The sequence below is a fragment of the Canis aureus genome, chromosome 1 (assembly GCF_053574225.1).
Source record: "Canis aureus isolate CA01 chromosome 1, VMU_Caureus_v.1.0, whole genome shotgun sequence".
In the NCBI taxonomy this organism is placed as follows: Eukaryota; Metazoa; Chordata; class Mammalia; order Carnivora; family Canidae; genus Canis; species Canis aureus.
The window spans coordinates 25,863,806-25,886,044 of NC_135611.1; the positions used below are offsets into that span (position 1 = coordinate 25,863,806).

At 38.3% G+C, this 22,239-nt stretch overlaps 1 protein-coding gene, 1 long non-coding RNA gene and 1 pseudogene across 2 annotated transcripts in view; 1 reads left to right on the forward strand and 2 right to left on the reverse strand.

The window, feature by feature from the left end:
• MOXD1 (monooxygenase DBH like 1) overlaps positions 1 to 22,239 on the reverse strand; it is a 95,566-nt gene that overhangs the window by 17,599 nt on the left and 55,728 nt on the right. Inside the window, exons 5-10 of the mRNA XM_077893321.1 lie at positions 11,018 to 11,197; positions 10,639 to 10,741; positions 8,792 to 8,958; positions 7,967 to 8,158; positions 6,755 to 6,814; positions 1,870 to 2,012 (exon numbers count right to left, since the gene is read on the reverse strand). Of these exons, the coding sequence (XP_077749447.1) occupies positions 1,870 to 2,012; positions 6,755 to 6,814; positions 7,967 to 8,158; positions 8,792 to 8,958; positions 10,639 to 10,741; positions 11,018 to 11,197 (845 nt within the window). The remainder of the gene's footprint in view (positions 1 to 1,869; positions 2,013 to 6,754; positions 6,815 to 7,966; positions 8,159 to 8,791; positions 8,959 to 10,638; positions 10,742 to 11,017; positions 11,198 to 22,239) is intronic.
• LOC144311195 (uncharacterized) lies at positions 119 to 9,300 on the forward strand. Its single transcript, XR_013376772.1, has 2 exons — positions 119 to 259; positions 7,994 to 9,300. It is a non-coding gene; the product is annotated as an uncharacterized LOC144311195 (long non-coding RNA).
• On the reverse strand, positions 20,808 to 20,898 carry LOC144289403 (U6 spliceosomal RNA; annotated as a pseudogene).

Below are 22,239 nucleotides of genomic sequence, written 5' to 3' on the forward strand. Positions count from 1 at the left end.
ATGTTTGTGTTCCCCTCCAAATTCATATGTTGAAATCTTAAGGTATCAGAAGCTGGGGTCTTAGGAAAGTGATTATTAGCTCATGAGGGCAAAACCCTCATGGGATTAGTGCCCTCATAAAAGCAGCTTGAGAAAGGTCCCTGCCACCCTCTGCCACGTGAGGTTACAGTGAGAAGATGACCATCTAGGAAGAAGTGAATCCTCACCAGACACTGGATCTGCTGGCACTTTGATCTTGGACTTCCCAGCCTCCAGAACTGTGAGCAACAAATTTCTGTTGTTCATAAGCTACTCGGTCTATGGTACTACATTATGGCAGCCTGGACAGACTAAGACACCATCCCAGAGAGGCTTTTACCATCCTAATGACTACAGCTACACACTCTTCCTTCACTGTCTCAATTACTTTCCTAACATTTACTGACATCCGAAATTTTATATTTATAATGTTTATTACCTCTCCCCCATCCTAGAATATAGCCGCAAGAGGACAGAAATAATATATATCTTGTCTATTATTTTATCTTAAATAATTTCTATGTTGTACAATTGTGCAGAGAGAGTGAACATAGCATCCTGAGACTTTCATCCTTGGAAATGCCTGTGTGGAAGACTGGCCTTTGGCTGGCATCAGCTAACCTAAGCAGTAAACAATTTCCTATCCTGATATAAAACTTTCCCCAAATGAAGAGTGACTCATTGTGCCTCAACTATTTGTACAAACAATGCAAATTAGGTGTTTTTTTTTCAAATATTTACTGTTTTATATTGGGACAGTACATTTCACATTTCAACCAAAAGACAAAAATGCAGTTTAACTTAAACACAGAAAATGATGGCATCTCTCAGATGCCTTATTTCTAAATTGAATGAATACACACATTCTGTTTCCTTCTGTCCCCCAATGCAAGGCCACAAGCTTTGCCCAAAGTCTTGAGTTTTTGATGCCATAGGGCATCCGGCATCTTGGACTTGTGAGCCACTTGAATGTAGCAATTAAAACACTTGAGAGGTCTAGCAAATGGCATTCTAAAGGGACCTCAAAGTGCAGATACATCTTTTCAAACATGTTACAGGCTGAGCTGGCTCTTTGAACACTATCACTCTGCCTTCCTTCTGGAAGTCTCAATTTGAGTACTTACTAGACAGAGGACACCTATGTAACCAGTTCTCAATAAAAAACTCTGGTATGGAGTGCCTGGGTGCCTCAGTCAGTTAAACATCTGCCTTCCTCTCAGGTCATGATCCCAGGGTCCTGGGGTTAAGCCCCTCTGAGCAGGGAGCCTGCTTCTCCCTCTCTCTCTACCCCTCCCCACAACTTGTGTGCATGCACATATGCTTTCTTTTTCTCTCTCTCTCTCTCTCAAAAAAAATAAAATAAAATCTTAAAAATCTTTTAAAAAGCTTAAAAGAAAACCTCTGGGCACTGAATCTTTAATGGGTATCTCTAGTTGACAACATCTCATGCATGTTGTCATACTTTGATGCTAGTGGAATTAAGTACATTCTGTGTGATTCCACTTTAGAGGCTTCTTGGACCCTTGTCCTGGGTTTTCTCTGGATTTGGCCCACGTGCCATTTCCTTTTGTTAAGTTTGTTTTGTACTCTTCCTCTGTAAAAAATATTAGCCATGGATACAATAATAGGCTGAATTCTTCAGGTCCTCCTAGAAAATCTCTGAACCTGGTAGGAGTCTTGGGGACCTTGGACATATCAAACAAGAAGCTCATTTTGTCATCACAGCTAAAAATAAGTAAACAGACCAAGACTTAAAAGAATTCCATAATATGGTGATAAATCCAATATGCAAATAAATCCCATTCTTCTGTGAAGTACACTACCCCACTATGAAATCCATTTACTACTTACGTGACTGGCCTATATATCTCCTTCACACCAATGAACTGAAGTTGCTCCATAATGTCTGGAATACTTGCACATCGAGTAAGGTTAATTCTTGGATAATAAAGAAGGTATGAGAGACACATTTCATTCCTGGTGCTCAATCCTCCCTGAAAATGGAGATCTTTTGTTTAGAAAAGTATGTGTTCCACCAATGCTGACATTTAGAGCACACAAGCCGCCTGTGTTCTACAATCTCTTGCAGCACTGACATGTAAGACATACTAAAGCTGAAAAATAATAATCTGAGTGACAATTTAGTCACATTGAAAAATTAATATAATTGTTTCCATCTATTTAAAAGTTGCCTTTCTTAAACCATCTGTCAATCTCTTTCAAATTCCGTTCATATGATGTAAACTTCTCAGCACTGAGAACATTTCAGAGGATTATAGGGATGCTTGGTCAACATGATACCAGTCAGTTTGATGGAATCTTTGCCTGACTGCACTGAATTTTCTATATTCTTATTGTTATGTGTATAAACATAAGCAGATGCATCCCACAGAGAAAACAGATCTCACCTTTTGAATATAGGTAATAACGTATTTACTGAAATTAAAAAGATGAAAGTTCTCAGGAGAACAGAATCTAGAACTGCTGCAGCATATTATTGACAGTGTCGAATTTTCAAGGAAAAGTTATCAAACCTAAAAAGAAATCAGAAACTACAGTCTGCGTCCAGAAAATGAAAAAGTTACCAGCAGAAACTGATTGTGAGAAGCTACAGATGCTGAATTTAGCAAAAACTTATGGATATAAATATGTTTAAAAAGTTAAAGAAAGATGTTCAAGAAATTAAAGACAAATATGTCAAAAATGAGTAAACAAATAGAGAATGACACCAGAGAAAGGAAAACATAAAAAAGAACAAAATAGAAATTCTAGAGGTAAAAGTTACCATCATTGAATAAAAAATGCTCAGGATGAGCTTAATAGCAGATCTGAGGTAGCAGAAGAATCAGTGACCTCAAATATAGGTCAATAGAAGTATTCCAATCCGAAGAACAGAGAAAGAAAAAAAAAAAAAAAACCTAAAGAAAGTGAAAATATCCCAGAAAATACCTCAAACTACATTAAGTATTACAACATACATGCAATTAGAGTTCCAGAGCGAGAAGGAAGAGAATAAAGGGTAGGAAAATATTTTTAAAAATAATGGCTGTAATCTTCCTGAATTTAGTGAAAAACATTAACTTACAGACTCAAGAAGCTCAACAAATGCCAAAGATAAGTATGAAGAGAGCCATACCTAAACACATCATAGTCAAATAGCTGAAATCCAAAGACAAAGAGGAAACCTCAAAAGCAGCAAGAGAGAAATGGCACATCACACACAGGGGAGCGATGATACAAATGACAGCTGGCATTTCATCATAAGTGATGGAAGTAACAAAAAGATATTGGGATTACGTATTCAAGGGCTGTAGGGAAAAATAAATTAGCCAAGAATTTTGTAACCAGAAAATCATCTATTACTAAAAAATGAAGGTGAAAAAGTTGGCAGTATTATTCATAGTTATAAACTAATGCAGTGCCTAAAGTGCAAAGATTTTACAAATTGCAAAATGCAATGTTTTGTACTTGATGAACAAAGCAGGATTGGGCAAAGGGAGAAGCTGATCTACAAATGAGTTTGCAAGTGATGCCTCAGTAAATATCATATTTAATTTATCATTCAGCTGGGGTGGCTCTTTGGAGAGGTACTAAACTGTAGGAAGGGAGCTGGGCATTTGTATCCTCCCATGAACCAGTCATGGGCCACTGGCTGCCCCACTGCAGAGAGCATAACTTCAAGTGGGGCATTTCCTGACACCAAGGGCGACGCCCAGTGAATGACACAGCTGTTGGTTATCATCTGATATTTTCAGGGTTTGAGGCTTTGCTGTGTTGGCCCAGAAGATGGGTAGTATCCAGGTAGATCACCAAAATAGACACTAAAATAATAACTCATTATGTCTCAGTACAATATTTCATGCAAACAAAATCATATCTAAGGTATGAGATAAATAAAGCCAACACTGGTGGAGTAACCTCACCCTCTGTGCTCATTTTTAATTTTCCTCTTCCCCATCCTAACTGAAGATGACAATTATCTATTTGATTTAACATTCTAAAGCTTTTCAAACCCTTACATTCAGTTTATTGATGTATGGATGCATCCCTAAACAACATTTTAATTTTGTATGTTCTACAACTTTAGATACATGACATTATAACACCTATGGTCTGCTGCAAACTTGCCCTTTTCAATCAAGATTTTGTTTCTCAGACACATTTGTGTTAATATATGTGGCTTTCATTCACAGATACATACTATTAATATATTATATGGACATATTACATTAAATTTATTCTTTTTTGTAAATAATTGAGCTGTTCCCAGCTTTTTGTTCCTGTGTTGCTACATGTTACTATGAATATTCTACATATTTCTCTCCTAGAACACTTTCGGCAAAAGGAACTTTAAAGATTTAAGATTAAATCCACATAGGAATGGAACTGGATAGAGCATATATGAATCTCCAACTTTATTAGATGGTATCATGCTTTTCCCCAAAGTGGTTTTATGAATTAACATTTAGCTGTGTGTGAAGACTCCAGTTTCCAATTGCATTGGAATTGCGATTTTAAATATTGCCAAACTGATGGGTATAACATATCTCACTCTGGTTTATATCTGCATCATCTTAATTTCAAATGAAATCAGGCATCTTTCATATGTTTATTATCTATTTGGGCTTTTATTTCTGTGAAATGTTTGTGTCTATTGCTCTTTTTCTATGGTCTGTTTGTCTTACATTACTGACTTATGAAATTTCTTTTATATGCTGGATACTAATGCTTTATTAATCTACGTATATTGCTTTTTTTTTTCAGTTAAAACTTGTCTTTTCACTTACTTAATAGTGTTTTTTGTTAACCAAAAGATTTCAGGTATTCATCAATCTTTTATAGTCCGTGCTTTTTTATGTTTTAAGTTCTTACTACCCAACATCATAAAAATATATTCATGTATTTTCCCCCAAATAGTTTTAAGACTTTGCTTTTCACGTTTAAATACTTAATCTATCTAGAATTGACTTTCTTATGTATTGTATGAGATAAAGACATAATTTTATTTTTGTCATGTCCATACCCAGTTGTGCTAGTATTCTTTAAAGAAAAATCCATTCTTTCCCACTTAAATGGATACCATGTCTATTTTAAACCAAGTTTCTTAATAGGGGGCTGTATATCAGTTTCCAGGATTCCTAATATGTACCACTATTCTTACTCTGGACCCAAACACACTATCGATCACTGTATCTTTAAAATAAGCCTTCACACCCAGTAGCTTATCTCTATCTTTTATTTTTTAATAGTGTCTTGTCAATTGTTAATGCTTTGCTCTTCTATGTAAACTTCAGAATCCATTTGCTCCATGTAAAAGCTAAAACTGTATAACTTTTAGAAATATGAAAAAAATAAGAGAAAATCTTTGCACCTATGGTTAGGTGAAAATTTCTTAGTTGGGATACCAGAATCTCAAATCATAAAATCTCTCTGAATTTTTTCTACTAAATCAATATCAAATTTATAGGGCAATTTGAATAGAAGGATTATCTTTATTTTATGGAAACTTTCTATGAACACAGGATCTCTTCATTTCTTTGGGCATACTGTAATGTTTTGCAAATAAAGATTTATAATTATTTTCCATGGAGATCAAATACATCTAATGTTAGATTTTATTGCTATAAAACTTAGAGTTTTAAAATGCACTTTCTTGAGATAGTTTCTTATATACTAAAACACAAATAGTTTTAGATATCAATTTTGAAGAGGTTTTTGATGTAGAAAATTATAATATCTGTGAATAATGTTTTGCTTCTTTGCTTCTTCCTTTATGATCCACTTATCTCATTTTTTTCCTTTTCCAGTACAATGTTGAATGGAAATGGTGATAATAAATATCTTTTTCCTTCTCCTGATATTAAAGCAATACTTCTAATATTTCAAGTAGTTTGATATTTGCTACAGATTTTTCATAGCTAGGATTTATCTCTCCTATTCCTGGTTTGTAAAACGTTCTTTTTATGATTGATTTAAATCTTATGAAGGCTTTTTTCTGCCCCTGTTGAGGTGAGCATGTCTTTTTCCTTTAATCTCTTCTTGGAGGATGCTATTAATATATTTTCTATTTTAAACCAATTTTACATCCCTTAGCTAAGCCCAAATTGATCCTCACATTACATTTTTATATAATGCAGAATTTGATTTGCCAATACTTCATCAAAGAGATTTCCATCAGGTTCATGTTGTTGACCTCTCTCATACTGTCATTATCAGGTTTCAGTATTAAGATTATGCTAACTTTATAAAATGAGTTGGTGAGAAGTGTTCCTTGGAATAGACTGTATAAGGCATGAATGGTCTATTTCTTGAATGTTGGTCAGGACTCCCCACTAATCTGTTGGAACAAAATTTCTCTTTGGCTCAAAAACCCTAAGGTCATACAAATCATTCTTCCTTTTGAAGTCTTGATTCATGTAACTCCAGAGTCAAGCAGATGGTCATTTGTAACCACAGGTCTTTAATTAATATGATTTGGTGAGAAAAAACTAAAGGACTAAGGATAGCTTTTCATGAAAGGGTCAATAAATTATACTGCAAATATTGCTATAGTATCATTAGTTAATCTGGTAAGATGCTAAAATAGCTCTGATTTCACTTTTATGATGTTTCATGCTCAGGACATGCAGGAATTTTGCCTTCAAATGGAAATGCTTTTTACTTTTTATCCTCTAAAATAAAAGTTTATTCCTCCTTCTCCAACAATCAATTTTAATAGTAATAAAAATTTTCTTACCCAAGTCATCCGGGCTCTATCTTTTGTGTTGTAACGACACTCAGTAATTAGATTATCTCCCTAAAACAAAAATAAAAGCTTTCAGATTGGGGTTTTAGGCTGTTTTATTTATCTAATACATTTGTAGGCCAATAGTTTTACTTGCTATGTGAGTAGATTCATTAAGGAATTTGATCCAAGGGAACTCTGATCTACTAAGTTCTAAGAATGCTAATATAATAAATAAGCAAACAAACAAATAGGGCCCCCTCAGGCCAAACTCCACTATGTTCAAAATGTATGACCCTAAGTAAGGAAAAGAACTATCTGGGCACAGTTTATTTATTTAAAACATAATTATATAAAATAGCTGTTATTTTGCACAGCTTTGTGAGGAGATTAAATGACATAACATGCAATTAGTTCTTAGTGCAGAGTAAACACTTCATAAATGTTAGCCATAGCTACTAGTTATTGTGATTACCTCTTCATTTATATTATTGTCTTTAAAAGTCTTTAGTCACATCTTTATTTCCTTACAACAGAATCATGAAGCGAAGTGATGGTTATTTATTGTTCCAGTGTTTTCTAACCTTTTGAACAATTCATTACACATAGAGAATCATTTTTTTATTGCTCACCACTCAGGTAAATGGACAGACTATTCATGGACCAGAGGCAGCTTGTGCTGGGTGCTGGTCCCCAGATTTGGTCTTCCTGGCCCACTACTCGGAAGGCCCAGGGATTAGTATCTTAACACACTGTCCTTCCACCATAACCTCAAGTATTGTTGCAAGTTGGATAATTAACTCTGTTTGAAACCTTTGTCAAATGAAGTAATTATCCTTGTCTTCATTTTTACTGAAATGAAACTTCCCAAACGTCTCCTATGGTATAAAGAAGTATCTCTGATTTTTCCATTACAAGAATTGCAACCCAAAGGTTTACTGAAAAGTCAAGTAAGTAAAGAGTAATGTTTGGTACTCAGAACCCAAGGTTTTTTCTTTTTAAATCAACAGCTTGATTACCCCCTGGGAATGGTAAGAAAAATGAGTTTTGAATTTGGAAATCAGATCAAACACATTCCATCTGAGTTGTGCAACACCCACAGTGGGTGGCTTCAAGAATGTGAATACGATGAGCAATTCTCTTTACTGGTAGAAACCTTGCTAAATCGCAATAGATAGATGCCTTGACTCTAAGATTCAGTAAAAGAGAACAAAACATTCATACTGGTAAGATTGTTTGTTCTTCCTTTAGATACTGAAACTCCTGGAAATTGAAGTCAAAATCATCATCATAAGCCAGTAATCTCATTTCCTCCCCCTTTCGAAAATGACGGAGCCTGATGCCCCTGCCAGCCAGGTGAGCATGGAGAAGAACAGCAAACACATGGATTCCACTTGGCTTTTCAGCTTCCAGAGCCTACAGGCAGGGCACACAGAGGAAGACACAATTAGCCCAAACAAGCACATGTTCAGACAGTTCACCATAAAAGAGCCTTGGATCGACAACTGAGAAGACAATCTAAAGCAATTTAAATGAATGCTTGAGCCGCCACACATTTTGAATTTGGATCTTTCATGACTTATTCCTAGTAGTGTTATCTTTGTGAAATAACATTTTGTGGGCAGAAAAGAAGGGGAACTAATGCTTACTGAGAACCTACTGGACCACTCCTAAATGTTATCTTTCTTTTAGGAGGTAAAGAGGCAATCAAAGCTCCTGGCAAAAATGATTCCAGTTATGTTAGTAACCTGTAAATAGAAACTCTTCAAAGGGGAAATTATTCCCACTTTCTGAGATAAGAAAACCAAGTAGAAGAGGAGGTCAGGAAGCAAAACATCCTGGGAGTTATTATTGTCCAGAATTCTACTCCTACAGCCTTCAGGATTTAAAAAAAGCAAGCAAAGGTCTTGCCACAATGATAAGTAATGACTTTACATCATGATAATGAGAAAAAGATTAATAACAAGTATGAGATTTTCCAAACATAGTTTTCTAAGAGCACTGATTAATCTATAAATAGCAGCTCACAGACTCAGAAGCTCCACATACCTCTTCTAGGCATTCCAGAGTGCAGTGACCCTCAGACCGGAATTCAGGCATCCCTGGAGGGATGGTATGGAAGAGGCTTACCCAGAGGCCAGCCTCAATCACTCCAGCATCATACTTCCTTATATCTGTCGTATGAAATAACCTCAGCCCAGAATTATCTATTAAACCTGGAATAAGAACATATAATTAAAAGTGAGTTTGAGTTCTTAAAAAAAAAAAAGTTCTCTACATTCAGGTGAAATAGATTTACAAATTTTCTTTACAATCTCACAAAGGAAAGAATTACAAATAAAAACTAGTGGAAGACAACAATCAGGGCACCCCGGGTGGCTCAGCGGTTTAGCGCCACCTTCAGCCTGGGGCCGGATGCTGGAGACCTGGGATCAAGTCCCACATCAGGCTGTCTGCATGGAGCCTGCTTCTCCCTCTGCCTGTATCTCAGCCTCTCTCTCTCCCTGTGTGTCTCTCATGAATAAATAAATAAAACCTTAAAAAAAAAAAGACAACAATCAGTTTCACAAACAGCAATTAAAAGATAAGATATATTGTCTGCAACCATTTTTTACTTATACAGTATACAATGGGAGAAATGTTTGTGTTGTCTGGCTGATATATTCCACAATTACCTAACATAAAGACAGAAGAAAGAAAATTCTAAAGTCATTCATTAAACTATAGAATAACTCAACAAAAGTTTAATACTGTTTTCAGGTAAAGTTCAGTAATATTCCCATAGAGGTAGAAACCCCTTGGTCTAGAAACCATCTGCTGACAGAATAAACTACTGATGATTAATTTTCTTTATAGTTTGCCACCATTCTTTTAATCACTCAAAGAACAGTTATTCAATCAACAAAAATATTAAGAATCTATTATGTGAATAGAAAGCCCGACAATAGGCATGTGGAGATGAGAGATGAGTAAGACACATTCCTTGCTGTAATAGTTATCATAAGAAGGGAGAGAATGAGTCCCAAGCCCTTCATAAATTTGTTTCACTGACTTTGAAACTAATTGGCTCCTTTCTGCAGGGCTGACTTACCTGTGATTATCAAATTGATGCTTTGGAACCATTGGTATATGAATAATTTTATATTAATTGGTATGATTATTTTATTGTTTCTCTTTTTCACTACACTATAATTTCCATGAGGGTGGCTTGGTGTCTGGTTTTCACTCATGTTATATCATTAAGCACAGACTACAGACACAGTCAATGCTCAGTATTTGCTGAATAATTGCACAAATCAATGTAAAATAACTTTGAGCTGCCTCTGTTGATAACTTCATATTGAATCTTTCAACTTTTTGGCTTCGGAATATTACATAAGTAGATATGGAAAAGTAGACTTAGAAATCAAATGTGGTTACACAAACCTCTTCAGTTCAATATCATATTACACCATGTCACTGTATAAATACTTCTCCAACATATTTATGATTTTCCCACCACACAATAAAATATTAATATTTGCTAGTATGATGGATGGTAATTCTTCATATGCACAGTTAGAAAATGTTTCACAAGTACTATGTATTGGGAACTAATTTACATCATGAAGAGAAAAATCTATCATCCTACTTCCTGGAAAGTAGCATGCAAGTTGTTTTTTTAAAATCAGTGACCACATGTGTCCATTTTGCATGGATCAGTGCTGGTTAATCAATGTTGTCCCAGAGTAATTTTTAATAGTACCTTCTTTTGCTCTTAAAAGGTTAATGTATAGGTTGATGACAAATGTATAGGTTAATTCTAACATTGGATGCTAGTTTGTTCCAATCCTGTTAAGATAGGAGTTATAAAACTTCTAAAAATCATAGATAAAATATATGAAGAACAGACTCACCCTCCTTATATGTTGGATTGTCATAATGGACTTCCAGGAGCACATAACGAGGATCTAATGGAGTACCAAGGGATAATCCGACATGAGGTGGATAGGAAAAGCCCTAAATAAGGGAAACTCCATGAGATGAGCCCTATGAAAGTTTCTAAAAGTTCTATAACCAATCATTCTCAAAGATATTTCAACATTCTTGAACTCCGTAATCTAGAGAGTATTCAACAAAATGGCTTACAGAAAAAAATCACTTTCAATGGGAAGAAAAACAAGCCACCCTCATATCAGAAATAATATACAGAGTTTTACTAGAACTGTATTTATTAAAACTGTAGGAGGAAAAAAAAAACATGACCCACGAATAAATAGTAATTATTTGTCCCACCTCTCCACCAATGGCCCAGGCAAAAATAACGGTCTCGCAGGTGAGGAACGCATCGGGCATGTTAGGGTGGTAGCACTCGTGGCCATAGTCCAGAATGCTGTCGTTAAAGCTGCTGCTGCACTGATAGAGCAGGATGTGGTGGACCAGACTCTCGTGGCCTCTCTGTATCACTGGCTCCACCTGAACAAGCACAAATGACAGGGAGAGTCCAGTGAATCAAACCAGCCTATGATCCCTGCGGTAAGCATGAAACTAGCATCAAGGATGGTCAGATTAAAAAAAAAAAAAAAAAAAAAAAAAAAAAAGGATGGTCAGATTGTCAAACGAATCGTGTTCTCAACTATGTAAAAGTTATGATGTGATTCAGATGTAATTTGCTCTGGTAAAGATAACAATGATAATGATAGCAATGATGGCAACAGTGAAGAGGAGACAATCCATAAGGTGTGGATTCAGTGGGCTGCATGTCCAGCTCCAGGTCACGTTGGGCTCCACGTTGAGCAGAGGTTCTTTGCCTCTGACCCTTCCCTAACTCATTCTCTCTCTCCTCTCTCTCTTTCTCAAATAAATAAGCAAATCTTTAATAATGAAAAAAAAAACACAGGATAATGCTTTCCTCCAGGAATCATAGGATTTACTAATCTGTTTGGGTTTTGAACTCATTTTTGTTTTCCTTAACATTCTGTATGGCAGGTGTTTCAAAACCTGATTTCTTCCAGGCTCCTTTGCCGTTGGTCCCCTTCCCTCTTTTATCTTTTCTTTTCTTTTTTTCCCCACGCAGGAAAAAAAAAATCAGGGCTATAGTAGACATAAGCTCTCTCAGTGTCCCTCTCTTCCACTTCAAAATATCATCTTTATTCATCTTTACTGAAAGTGATAGATGATGACTCATTCGTCTATCATCTCTCTATCATCTATTTGTCCATCTGGTGCTAAGCATAGTGCTGGACACAAAGTACGGCTCAGTAATGGCTATTTTTATTTTAGTGATTAAAACTGAATTCTAAGAATCTTCCTGTTAGAATTTGGGTGAGAAAACAACACTGTAGCGATGCACTCATATGACACCGCTCAAATCAGAAGAGGGAAAACAAAAACCAGCGAACAGAGAATAGGGGTTCAAGATGGTTCGAATCCTGACAACACAATGCATGTGAGCATGTTCTATCCACTGCCCCTCCTGTAAGTTCCCTTCATAACTCCTGTCCACCTTTGCCCGGAACTGAGACTGAGCTAAGTCATCCAAGGGTCCCCTTCCCTGCACAGAAGAGCAGGAGCCCTGTACCTGTACAGGTATTGTCGTCAGTCAGCTACAGGGTACTTCGAACCCTCCATACATCTGCTAAAGAAGCCCTGGTGTATCCATAAATTTCCAGGACTTTACCTGCTTTAGCGTTCAACACATCTGCTTTTAGGCCTAATTACTAGAATGCAAACAAATGCATTTTGAAAACTTTGCTTGTTCTCTGCTTTAGACAAGCATATAAAGATAAAGTGTTTTTAGCTATTCTCTCCTAAAGCTTCCCATTTTGATTTTCTACATAGTTTTTCTTTCTTTTTTTAATCAGAAACCGAGGCAGCCAAACAGGGAAACGGTATGTAGTAGGCAGAGGTCTGAATAGTCAGCCAGGGCTTCCGCTTTTTAAATCCAGCTTGCCTTTGTGTTGCATGTGAGTCTTGCCGTGGCTGACCCACACGTACATTTCTGACATCACATTCACAGAAACGACATGGCACGTGGCTGTGTTTGCACTTGCCTCATCTCTAAAGGACTGCGCACCCTGAAGGCAGAACCTATTTTCTCTTTTGCTTGATCATGGCTGTTATTGTTCAAGCATGGTTGCGTGATACATCACACAGAAAGGTAAGCTAGACTTTCTGTTAGACTGTAGCTTCCACATCTAGTTTGAGCTTTCTTGTGAGACTTAGGTGGGCCCCTCAGCACTCCGAGGGAGGCAGGGCACTGCTAGCGTGCCCACAGGAAGAGAGGGACATGGACATTTTTTGCTAAGTACCTTACCAGTTAGGGCAGAACCTGTACGTCCTGCTGAGCTCCACAAGGTAGGTCCCAGGAAGGAGTCATAAGGGCAAAGGAGAGTCGGCTGCTGCGGGGGCAGCTGCAGAAACAAGTGGCCCCCATCGAGGTGCCGTGCAAGGTCAATGCTGAAACCAACACCAAGCTTCCAAGCTACCAGTGCATTTTAGAAATAATAAGAGTAACAGACGCATTTTATTTAGTACTATCTGCCAGCCACTGGGTTCATCATTTGCTATATTTCATTTAATATTTACAACAAATCTAGCAGGTTACTGTTATTGATTCCACTTTACAGATGAGAAAACTGAGACTCAAAGGATGAGGAAATAAGCCCCAAGTACCACAGGCAGGAAACAGTGGAAGGGGATTTGAGAATTGGCCGGTCTGACCCCAAAATCAGTACTCTCCTAGCCGCAACACGCCGTTGCGGAAGATGTGTCAGGCCCTGGAAACTGCTGCCAGTGAGAGAGAGGGTGAGGATGGGAAGCCTCATGTCCTGAGGAGGGGGGTCCTGCCCTAACCACCCCAGTCCAAGTGTCCCTTCGCCCTTAGGGAGATGAGACAGAGGACAGCCTTTTGACACGTTCTTTCCTAAGGAGAGCAGATAACAAGGCCTCCCCTCGAAACATGGTGAGGTCTTCAAAGAGAACCAAACTGTAATCTGACCCCCAGACTACAAACCGAGGGGATTTTCCCAAGAAAGAAGTTTTTCCCAAGGAAAAAAATACACGCGTGAAATAACAAGGAAACATTCTGCATGCAAACCTGAACGCTGATCAGAGGAGGGAATATGAAGGCTCGGAAGAAGCAGAGCTCTTGGCAGAATGGAAAGGACCTGAGAGATGAAAGCCCACAGAGAGAGAGAAGCGCTTGAGAAGGTCGTGTGAGGGCAGCCCCTGGACAGAGGCGCGCTGATACCAGAGAGAACACAGCTTTCAAACTCCTGAAGGACAGAGAACTTCTGGGGAAGGAATCTGAAGGCAACCACGCGAGGCACCTGAGACCCTAGGACACTCCTGTGGCACCGAGGTGGAACTCAGTCCCAGGGAACGCAGCACCCCTGCCATGAGGAGCCTGGATCTCGGGGACCCCCCGCACGACCCCCAGGGATACCAGGGCCCGGTACCAAACCCAAAACACTGTGTCTCGTCGTCCTTACCCAGGGCTACTCTGAAGAGGTTGCAAGACCTGCTGTGACATTCCTTCCTTAGCCTAAATAAGGCGGAGGCAGAGACGCGGGCCCACGTGAGGGCGCAGGGAGGTGCCCCGACACCACCTCCCGCAGGGGGCACAAGCATCGAACACCAGCCGCTCCTGTGCGTGCAGGAACCGTGCACTGGGGAAAGACTCCTCCTTCACTGCATCGTTTGAAATAATGGTGGACTGATACACTTTTATATTAAAAATATTTCTGAAACAAATAAAGCTGTGATGAATCTCTGCTATAAGGGGCAGCATTTAAACAGAAAGACTTATTTCGGTTACTTCAGGGATGTCACATCGTGATCACAATCAAAATGGGAATGCCAAAAAAATAAAAAATTAAGCTTATAGAAAGTGTCAAAGAAGGTCAAGGCAACATAAGTATACAAATGTGGATAAATTGTAATTTCTGAGACGGGAACAAACATTTAATTTCAGTTTTCTTTTAGGCTGGCTAGATGACTACAGAAGAAATAAATAAAAAGGAAGTAGTGCATATTGAAGTGGGTCGAAATGATACCGATACCCGATGATACTAAACTGTGTTATTGATGCCTGTGTTCTTGCACACAGGTGGCATTTGCAGACCAGAACAGGTGACAGTTCTGTACACCCGCTTTCATATGCAACAGAGGCCAGGCAAGGACGGCTGGCACCTGTGGGTTATCTGTTAGCCCCAGTGCATAGCAAAGGGACAGCCTAGAAGAGAAATCACAGATGGAATGGGGATAAGGGAGAAGCCTTCAACGTGAAGGAATTTTAAGAGTAAAACAGTCTCCAGTTCGTTCAAGTAGCTGAAACTTTGAGGGTACTCTTGAGAGAATTAGGCAGTAAAAAGGAAAACCAGAGAAAAAGAGAGCTGCTAGGCATAACCAAGACCAAGGTGGAAATTAACATTGACTACAAAACCAAATCTGGGAATTGAAAAGCCCTGAATATTGCACTGTTCTCATGATCCCATCATCTGCTCTTACCTCTTCCTCCAGGTCAATGTCTTGCATAATCCCTGCAACACAGAGACTGCTTAATAACTACTTATTGAATGGAAATGAAGCCTGCATCCCACATCAGCAGCCCAATCTCAGTGTCCCACCCTGCACTTATAACCACCCAGGACTGTGCTCCTTCTGAAACTCTCTGTCCCTCTTTCCTGCTCGGTTGGTTCTTTCATCCCTCTCCAGTCCCTCAACCTACCACTTTTCCCCACGAGGCTACTGAAATTACGTGTGCACTGGCCACTCACAATTGACCCAGACACTGACAAATGTGGATCAATCCTGTAATCTTCCCTTTCTGATCCTCCACTTAGGATACCAAAGATATTTTCACAATCATTCATATAAGAACTCAAAAGTCATGATTCAAGTTTGTACTTCCATGCATCAATCTTTCTTTATTTTGCTCTGTGTTCTGTTCCTTGGCTATGGACGAGCATAACCTGTTCAGGGCAGGGTACAAATTTCAGAAAATGAAAGCAATTTGCTCTCATTGCAAACCTTTTTAAAATCTATGTATACCTCCTAATCAGCTCTCAGTAAATGACTCAATTATTTCAGTAAGAGAGGAAAGAATTTCTATTCATTCTGTAGCACATGAGAGCAGAGTTGGACACAATATGACTGGGAAAAATTTTTCTAATTATATCAAATAATGAAATGATCCAAAGCATCTTACTTGATGTGAACTTGTTCTACAGAATAGAATGAGATAAGGATAAGACAAAAAGCTTCTAAGTGTGTCAGAACTCCTGATAACTTAGAACCAAAGTGTTATATCAGAGTAGGAGGTAAGAAACTCTTAGTGGAAATGCATATTATCTGTCTGTCATTCGAGGTGTGAGGTCCTTGACAAAGCCATGCTTACCCGATGGTCTTTCACCAACACCTACTGGGAAACAGTTTCTGTTTCAAAAAGACTTCTCCAAAAAGCCACTGAAGTTACAATGGCTTAGGAGGGTCCTAAACCCAATGACTAGTGTCTTTATAAAAGAGATAGGAGAAGGGGATTCAGATTCAGACACACACAGAAAGAAGACCTTGTGAAGATGGACACAGAGATTAGACTCAAGCTGCCACAAGTCAGGGAAAACCAGAGACCATCAGAAGCTAGAACAGCCAAGGAACGATTATCCCCCAGAGCCTTTGGCTGGAGCACAGATGGCCCTGCTGATGCCTTGATTTTTCCAGATGCCTCTGGAGCTGTGAGAAAATCAATTTCTGCTATTTCAAGATACTTGGCTTGTGGTCACTTATCATAGCATTCCTAGGAAACTAATACATCCTCCACTCCACTAACAAATCATGGATCCGTACATTTATACCTAGGTCATGATTGTCCCTGCATTTATTTGGGACATAAACTTATTATAAACATACATTGTTTCCCCTCCTTACATGCTTGTTGCTAAATGATTCCATATAGTTACTTAGTCTTAAGCCTATTTTACTTGACGAATATGCAAGTGTTCTTGAGAGAGTTAAATAAATTTCATTACCTATAGATAAACATATATGTATTCACATATATATATCTTCCTTTTGTTTTTAATTTTGGAGCATAAAAAAGGGAGAGAGTGCCCTTCTGGACTTGTTCAAGTATACTGAGCTCAATGTGAAAAAAACAGGAGGTTATTAGAGCTCTTATGAGCAATTTTCCAATACTAAGGCTACCCATTTAAGACATTGCTTGTTGAAACATGAGTAGAACATAGCTCTATAAAAGCAACTTGCAATTCAACAAATTAAAAATTAAAACAAAAGAAGACAGGTGATGGGTGGAATGTGTAATGAGCTGGAAATCTGATAAATCTCTATCACTTTTCTTCCTGCCCATTCTTGTTCCTGGCACCCTCTTTTACATACCTACCCCAGGCACAGGCAGCAGATGGTGATGTCCATGTAAAAGCCAGTAAACCATCTCTGACACAGGTTATCCAAAGGGCATCTGACTCATAATGCAATGCTGCCTATGAAAACATTTCAGCCAGAACTAGCAGTGTAGACAAATGGTTATAAAATTATGCCGATATGCTCATGGGACTATGATAAGATACTAGGTAGTATCTACCCATCTCATCCCCCTCATCCTCATCTTAAATGGGGAGATCTCTTTTAGCATAACAATATTTTCAACTTATAAGAGACAACCAAATTGAGCAAGAAAATGGTATCAGTATATCACAAGTAATCCACTCTGAGAAAGGTCAGTGTTCAAAGCACAACCTGACTTGCTGAAGTGGTGTCAAGGGGCCACAGCTTGAATGGACTTGGCAGCTATAGCTCAGGAAGTGATAGTTCAGTGGAACAGAGATGAAGAGAAGGAATGAAGGAAGGAACCGAGGGACAGGAGATCTCTGGGAAATAATTTACCCACTACTGCAATTCTGAATTCTTACGGAAACTACCATGTTCATGTGTGGCCAAGCTCTGTCCACCATAATTGACCAGTTCAGGAATGAATGTCCAACTAATCAATCTTTTCTTGAGATTTTAAAACTATGAAAAAGCACCTGTCACCTTTTGGAAGCTGGGCATTGTGAAAGAAGTCCTGTGTAGTGAGATCCAATAAAGCTGATGCACAGAAAAGTTCCAAAGACGAGGTAGCCTCAGCAGAGTTTGAATACTTCTGTTGTTACTAAAATCAACTGCATCTCTGTCATTCTGTGGCTTACTTGTTCAATCTTTCCTCTTATTTCATTGGTCAATTCCTATTTCAAAAATTAGTTCAAGTTGGGTTTTTGTTATTTGCAATCAAAAGTCCTAATTAATAATCAAACACAAGTAAATATATATCATCAATTCATCAGTTCTGTGTGTGCTCTATACACATGGTATCTGAAATTGTCTTTTTTTTCCCCCCAGGAACTTTGCCACATAAAACTATTTTGTCTGTTTTCATTTTACTCTTTCGTTTTATTTATAATTCTTAATTGGATCTGGGTCCATTAATAACAAAATTACTTCCATAAATGCCACTGAAAAGCAATATGGAAACATAACCACCCCTCTAAGACACACAAAAGTCTCTCTCCCTTGCTTACTGATTCCTGATATAGTCCACCTAGGTATTTAGTATTACGGCTGGCTTATTTTGAGGGGCTTTTTAAAAGACTTATGTGTGACTAGGAACCTAGTGAAGGGGAATATTAATTCCCTAAGTCATAGCTCCAGTTTTAATGTTTTTTTTTAATATTCTTTCATGGAATATCACCTCTGTGACTTCCAGCCATATAGATGAGTATGCTACCAGCACAGTGAAGCAGTCTACAACTCTGTTTTCATCAGTCTTCAAGACTGGGACAGTCACCATTCTGATACCCATTGAAACATCTAAAATAACCACACCAGGGTCTCAACAAAAAGAACTTCCATGACTTCAGTTTCACAAAACATACCCCAGATGCCACTGACGATGACCACAACCCACAATAGTTCAGTGAATCTGCTTCTTCATCAGTAACAAACATGTATCAAAACTGACCCATTGGGATGCCTGGGTGGCTCAGAGGTTGAGCATCTGCCTTCTGCTCAGGGCGTGATCCTGGGTCCAGGGATCGAGTCCCATATTGGGCTCCCCATGGAGAGCCTGCTTCTCCCTCTGCCTGTCTCTACCTTCTCTTTGTGTTTCTCATGAATAAATAAATAAAACCTTAAAAAAAAAACTGACCCATGTTTTTATGCTGAAAATAGTTGTGAAATGTAGACAATGATATCATGTTAAATAAATTAGTGGTATGGGGGCAGCCTGGTTGGCTCAGTGGTTTAGCGGCTGCCTTCCTCCCAGGGCATGATCCTGGAGACCGGGGATCAAGTCCCACATTAGGTTCCCTGAACGGAGCCTCCTTCTTCTGCCTGTGTTTCTGCCTCTCTTTCTGTGTCTCTCATGAATAAATAAATAAAATCTTTAAAAAATTAGTGGTATGAATCTTAGTATCCTTGTTCCTGTAGAATATGAGTTTCCAACTTAATTAGGCTGAATAATGACTGTGAATAAGTGAAGTGTCCCACCAGGGAATTGTACTTTAACATGGTTTGAAGATGTGTCATTCCTTCAACTCCTGATCCCTCATTAGAGAATAGAATTAGGCAGCATCAGTCTACATGATTTTTAAGCCAAATGGTTAACTTTGGTTTTCATTCATTTGTGCAATAAGGTGTTTTCAAATGGTATGATATACAATCACATGTGTGGTCTCAGAGTGTCATTGCTTTTCATTTATTTGCATTTGTTTAAAATATAATGGCCGTGAAACCATGAATTCAGAACCTTAACATTTTCTTTTTAACTTATTCAAAGTGCAATTCAACATAAAAGCTAGTGACTACATTTATCAGAACAGCAGATTTTAAGGTTTCTACTGCATAGTTTTATTACCATAATGTATGTTCTGAAATCAACTGTAATGTCTCAAAGGCTCTTGATGCTCTAAAAACAAAGTAGTTTCGATTCCCAATTTATTTGAAAGGAGAAATTTCAGTGAGAACCATTTATTCAGATTGGATCTGGTTGCAAGATTACAGCTGTATTGCCCAGAACTATTGTTACAGTATGAATTCTCAAGAGGACTGATAAGAAAAAAAAAATTTTCCCTAAATTGTGCTGCCTCTGAAGTTGTGGTAGACAATCCAAGTCCAGCATTCCAAACACTTTTAAATGCTGGGCTTGTGCCCCAGAGCAAAGGGGGAGGATAGTAGAGAAAGTGTTGGATCAACTGACAGAAGCTAGAGCCCAAGAGTCACTAGACACAAAGCAGGCTGGGCAGCAACTTTCTATGCTTAGACTCCCTCTTCCTCTATTCAGCATTCTTACGTACACATTCGGAGTTTTGGCTTATTATACATTTTTTTTTAATTTTTAAATTTAAATTCAATTTGCCGACATAACACCCAGTGCTCATCCCATCAAGTGCCCTCTTCAGTGCCCATTACCCAGCTATCCTGTCCCCTCACCCACCTCCCCTTCCACAACACTTTGTTTCCCAGAGTTAGGAGTCTCTCATGGTTTGTCTCCCTCTCTAATTTTTCCCACTCATTTTCTCTCCTGTCCCTTATAATCCCTTTCACTATTTGTTATATTCCCCATATGAGTGAAAGCATATGATGATTGTCCTTTTCCGATTGACTTACTTCACTCAGCAGGATACCCTCCAGTTCCATCCACATCGAAGCAGATGGTGGGAATTTGTTTTTTCTGATAGCTGAGTAATATTCCATTGTATGGAGAGGTCACATCTTCTTTATTATAATGTTTTTTAAAAGCACTAAAGCATTTTTTTTCATCTAGTCACAGCAACTATTAATTCTAAAGAAAATGCAGTATCAAAATTTGATGTTGGTATTGTATCAACACTGGGAGTTTTGTCAATTCTTGATCTTGGAGACAAAATGTATTGTTCAAGAAGAGGCATTCAGTATAGGGCCATGTGAGTTTTGATTGGCCAGGACATTATTATTTTTGTATTTCTTTAAATGTCATGACAAAATACCGGAATGGGGCCATAGATTTATGAATTACATTCCTACTAATCTCTATGCTCAAAGTAAATTGTTGAAAAGTATGGAATGTTTCACAAATTTGTGTGCCATCGCCAATCTTCTCTGTATTGTTCCAATTTTAGTATATGTGCTGCCGAAGCAAGCATTATTAAGGCTATTTTACTCAATGGATATGCAACTACCCTTGAGAAACTTAAAATATTATTAGTCATTTATTTATGAATGTGAATTAATTAGGTTCTGTTGCCAAACAACTCAAGAATATAAAAACAAACAAGGCAGAAAATTATGTTTAAGAAAGTTTGTAACAGCATTCTCAGTGTGTCTACTGTTCTTTGAATTTTTAATAAATTATTCATGAGCTCTAAAGTAGCTTTTAGACCTATATTAACAAATATTAACGTTCAGTTAACTGAGATATTCAATAAACTAGAGGTCACCTAGTTCCTCTGAGAAATGTTACATTAATACCTAAATGGCCAGCAAGGAGTAGTGAAAGACCTGGAGGTCCGGAGACTGAGTTCTCTTGGCTGTGCCATTAAACAGCTGTGTGACATGACTGTGAGCAAGTCACAGCACACTAGTTTCCTTTCAATCAGACTCTCATGCTCTAGACTATATATAGACTAGATGAATACAGTAACAACCTCATGAGCTCAGGTAACTGAATTAGCATACATTTTATGAATGTAGAAAATAACATACATGTAAGTTAAGAAACCTGCCCAAGTGTCAGAGCCCAGATTTGACTACTAGATCAGGAATTGGTACTCCTAACTACCACACTATATATTCGTATCTTTAATAGTAGGGGAGTAGATGAGACAGTGTCAGTGCTCTACCAAGGTCACTTCAGGTTCCCTTAACCTTTTCTGTGTACCTATCACCCAGGTTCTGGGGCCTTATTTCTAATCACTCGCATCTGTGACTTTCCTCAAAGGCCTGATCTTGGGCTCACTTTGCAGGGAGCAAGAAATGCCAGGAAATATACATTACTCTGAGGAAAATGAGAGGAAGGCAGTATGAATGTCCAGCACCTTTGGGCCAGATGGGACAAACTCTAAACAAAATATATGCTTTCTGTGGGTGCTATGGGCTGAATATCTGTATCCCCCTCAAGTCCATATACAGATATTCTAGCCCCCAAGGTGATGGTATTGGAAGGTGGGGCCTTTGGGGGACAATGAAGTCATGAGAGCAGATCTCTCATGAATGCAATCAATGTCCTTATAAAAGAGACCCTGTAGAGTTCCTTTGCCCCCCTTGCCACATAAGGACCCAGTGACAAGATGGTCATCTATGTGGAACTGGAACTCACAGACACCAAATCTGTGGGCACTTTGATCTTGGACTCCAAAGCTGTGAGAAATAAATTTCTGTTATTTGTAAGCCACCCAGTGTACAGTATTCTTTTAGAGCACTCATGTGGACTAAGACAATGGGATTAGGTTAAAGCTGGAAATACAATGCAATATCACCCTTGGCTT